We start from the raw sequence: 3458 nt of genomic DNA, 5'->3' as shown, positions 1-3458 counted from the left end.
CCCCCCCGCTGGAAAATGGTCTCTCCTGCGACTGGGTAATGGAGGCGGGGCCGGTCGGGTCCTCCTGAGTGTGTTCCCGTGGGGAGTGCAGGGGGCCGTCCTTGTCATGAATATGCAGTTATCGCGCTGAATATGCATGAACAGAACAAGATGGCGAGGCCAATTGCTTGTCCGGAAATAGCCGGTATTTGTCAAACAGCCTCCAGAGGGGAGTGGGCATCTCCTGGACTCTAATGGAGCGCTGTACCCAGTCTTGGTCCTGGATCCCTGGCCTGAGCCGCTCGAAGAGACTCAGCTTGGAGACCTGCTCCAGAAGGAGGCTGGCTACTGTCCGGGAGAGATCACGGGACCGCGACAATCCCGGAAAAGCAGATTAGCTATGGGGCGGGACACGAAAGCCCTGGGGGATTTGGGGGGTCAAGGAATCTGAACATTAGGAAATCCTCCACCTTCTAGAATATTTCAGAAATAAGATGGGCGGTGGAGATCCCAAGGGATTCTCCAATAAGAGCGGTTGTAGGACTTCCACTCTCCCTCCAAAACCGAGATGACACCACTGCACAGCCACATTCAGAGTAATCCTTGTTTGATGTCAATGTCACGTCACTACCCCAAGGGGGGTGGGCACAATCACGAGGAAATGAAACCGTCGCCCTGGGGAAAAAGGCACGCTCCCCTCCCCCAGTGCAGCTGCTTACTCTCTCTTTGCCTGAAGGAGGGAACACTCCAGCTTTAATGCTCTTCTCTGTTGCTGAGGGAAGTCCTCTCCATGGCCCAGAGCCTGTTGGCCCCTTAGTTATGCCCTGATTCCCAGCACCCAGCCCGGACTCCACATCCCTTGTCCCCAGGCTTGTTCCAGGTCTTCCAGGTAGTCCCTCTCCACCAAGTGCCCGAGTCACCCTTGAATCTGAGAGGCATCCTTCTCCCAAATCAGTTCTTTTCCAGTCACTTGTTCTTCCATGTTTGTATTCCAGTCTCTCCTGTTTACCCCTGCCCTCCCAACCCCCAGGCTCTCTGGTTCACCTCACTCCTCCACCTGCCCTTCCCTCTCGCAGCTGAGATTCTGAGCTGTGATGATGGCAATGCTGCTCAACACAACCCCTGCCCCCATGATGTCATAAGGTGCCACCGTCTCATTGAGCACATAATACTGCAACATCAAGGCCACCACCACTTCAGAGTGCAGGACGGCACACACCAGGGCAGGGTGGGCCTTGGTGACTGCATAACTCACACACGCAAAGGAGATCAAGGCTAGGATCCCCACTGCTGCCACACAAATCCAACTCAGAGGGTCTCTGGGCAGCACAGGGGTCTGCAATATAAAGAGGCCTGGCACAGAGCCCAACAGCCCCAACAAGCCAAATAGAAAGGTCACTGTTGGTAGGCAGGAGGGGAAATTCAGGGAACGGTAGACCTGCAGCTCCAGGGAAAGTGCCAGGCCTCCCAGGAAAGCTAGCACATAGCCCAGGGTGGTGTAAAGGCCCGTGGTTCCCTCCTGCAGTGTCCCTAGTCCAGGTCCCACAATGATGATTAGTCCCAGGGTGCTGCCCAGCAGTCCACACCAGTCGTAGCCACTGAGACTCTGGCTCTCGAGGCAGAGGGCAAGGATAGCAGAGCAGACGGTCGAAGAGGCTTTGCGAACAGTAGCAGCATTGCCAGCAGGCACCACCTGAACTGCACTGTAGGAACATGCAATGCTGAAGACGTTGAGCAGGGCATGGAGGCAGGTCCGGCCTCGGACATCAGGAGGTCCCAGAAGTGGGTCGCCACGCAGTTTAAGTAGCAGGGCAATGGGAAGATGGAAGAAACATCGGCAGATGAGCAACTCCAGTGAGGGCAAGTGGGAAGCCTGGTAAGCCATACGGGAGAAGGGACCCACAAAGCCAGCAACCAGGCCCCCACCCAGCAGGGCTATGAGCAGGCCCTTGGTGGTATCAGAGGGCCAGCAGCACTGGTGTGAGGGGAGGCTGGGCGGAGTGGAGGACGGAGTGGAGGGTGGCGATGGCTGGGTGAAGTCAGGCAGGTTGAAGTAGGGGTGACTGCCAGCCTGTTAGGGAGAAAGGGCTGGGTCACCTGGTGCAGAGCAGATAGATGCCAGGCCGGGATCTGGGACCCAGTGGGATTGTAGTGGTGCAGACTCTCATGCTGGGGAACTCTTGAGAACTAGAAAGGGCCTGAAAGATGGATGAAGTTGTATAGTGTGCGCCTGATGATCTAAAACAGGAAGCAGGGAGTGAGCGGTCCTGGAGCGTCGTTTCTCTGGGTGAGTCGTTCCTGAGAGAAAAAGGACTCAAGGATGCTTTGTTAGTTTGAGAAAAGGGAGGTGGCCTCAGATACTGTATGTCTGTGTGATGTTACAGGTTTCAGGAACATCTGGGTACACCATTATGAATTTCATTTGTGAGTGTCTACAGGACAGCTCAGAAGTTTTAGGGGAGAAGAGGAAAGGGATCAGCTAGGAGGTACAGGGAGGGAGTGTTGGGCTCCTGGCCCCCACACTCACCATCTTTCCTTGGACTTCCTCCTCTTCTGGCTCAGGGGACATAGGCCCCTGAGAACTCCAGCCATTGTGACCTGGCTGGAATGGAGGTGAGATTCTTCCTTGGAACCTTGGAGGTAGGTGGGTTTCCCTGAAACCTTCCAGAGGTGGTGATGGACCTATTTTCTCGTTACTCTGCTTGTTTTATATCTATGCTTCCATGGCTCCAAAGTTTGTCTGATTCTTTTTTTTCTCTTTGACTAGTTCTGTGGTTTTAAATTAATTTATGTCTTGCCTTGTTTCAGAAAGATTTTTTTAAAAAGAGCTCTGATGGCTGGCTCTTCTGTCCCCTGAGTTTTTAATTTTCCAACACCAGGGAGGAATACCTGGGATTGTCCTTCTGGAGTTACAGGAATGTGTTTCTTTTGTGTGTGCTTCCACCTGGTGTTTTGCTGGTGCTGTCCCAAGAGGCCCACACTGAAGCCTCTGCATTTATACTCAAATATACAGATGTGGATATTTCTGCCGTTGGGGACAAAGTACCTAGCAGCGTGTTCATCTGTGCTGGTGGTCATTGATGTGTGCCCGTTCTGAAGGGCTGGGCCTTCCTTGCCCGCTGCCTGGTGGTGGTCCCTGCTATTCCTGGGAAGGGTGTATATGTGTATTCAAGGCTACCCCTGTGAGTGTGCAGACCCTAGGTTTGTGGGTCCCACTGGGCCTGATTGTTAGCCTGCCATGTTGTGTGTCTGCGCCTGAAAGCATGTGTGTTGTGTCTCCCGCGGTGTGCACCGCTGAGTGAAGGACGTGCAGGGAAAAGGGCGGGCAGAGTCCCCAAAGAGTGGGTGGTCGTGCGCCCGTGCGGGGGTGTTGTAGTCTGGCCTGCGCCCTGCTCGGTGTCCACTCGCCCGGTGGCCCAACGCAGCGCGGTGCCCTGCGCGGGATCGGTCCCGGCGAAGGCCGTCGGACGCTTTGGAAC

General features: G+C 54.8%; 1 protein-coding gene across 1 annotated transcript; it reads right to left on the bottom strand.

Annotated features, from left to right (window-relative positions):
• Positions 1 to 1024: 1024 nt before the first annotated feature.
• Positions 1025 to 2537, bottom strand: SLC35G6 (solute carrier family 35 member G6). Its single transcript, XM_008062323.1, has 2 exons — positions 2507 to 2537; positions 1025 to 2050 (listed from the first exon to the last, which is right to left on the bottom strand). Exons 1-2 carry the CDS (start codon positions 2507 to 2509, stop codon positions 1025 to 1027), a joined length of 1029 nt encoding a protein of 342 aa, XP_008060514.1. The 5' UTR covers positions 2510 to 2537.
• Positions 2538 to 3458: the final 921 nt, after the last annotated feature.

Source organism: Carlito syrichta, unplaced genomic scaffold, assembly GCF_000164805.1.
Source record: "Carlito syrichta isolate Samal-C Ts95f unplaced genomic scaffold, Tarsius_syrichta-2.0.1 Scaffold305688, whole genome shotgun sequence".
Classification (NCBI taxonomy): Eukaryota; Metazoa; Chordata; class Mammalia; order Primates; family Tarsiidae; genus Carlito; species Carlito syrichta.
The sequence above is the reverse complement of the archived record's forward strand: the minus strand, read 5'-3'. Positions and strand labels throughout refer to the sequence as shown.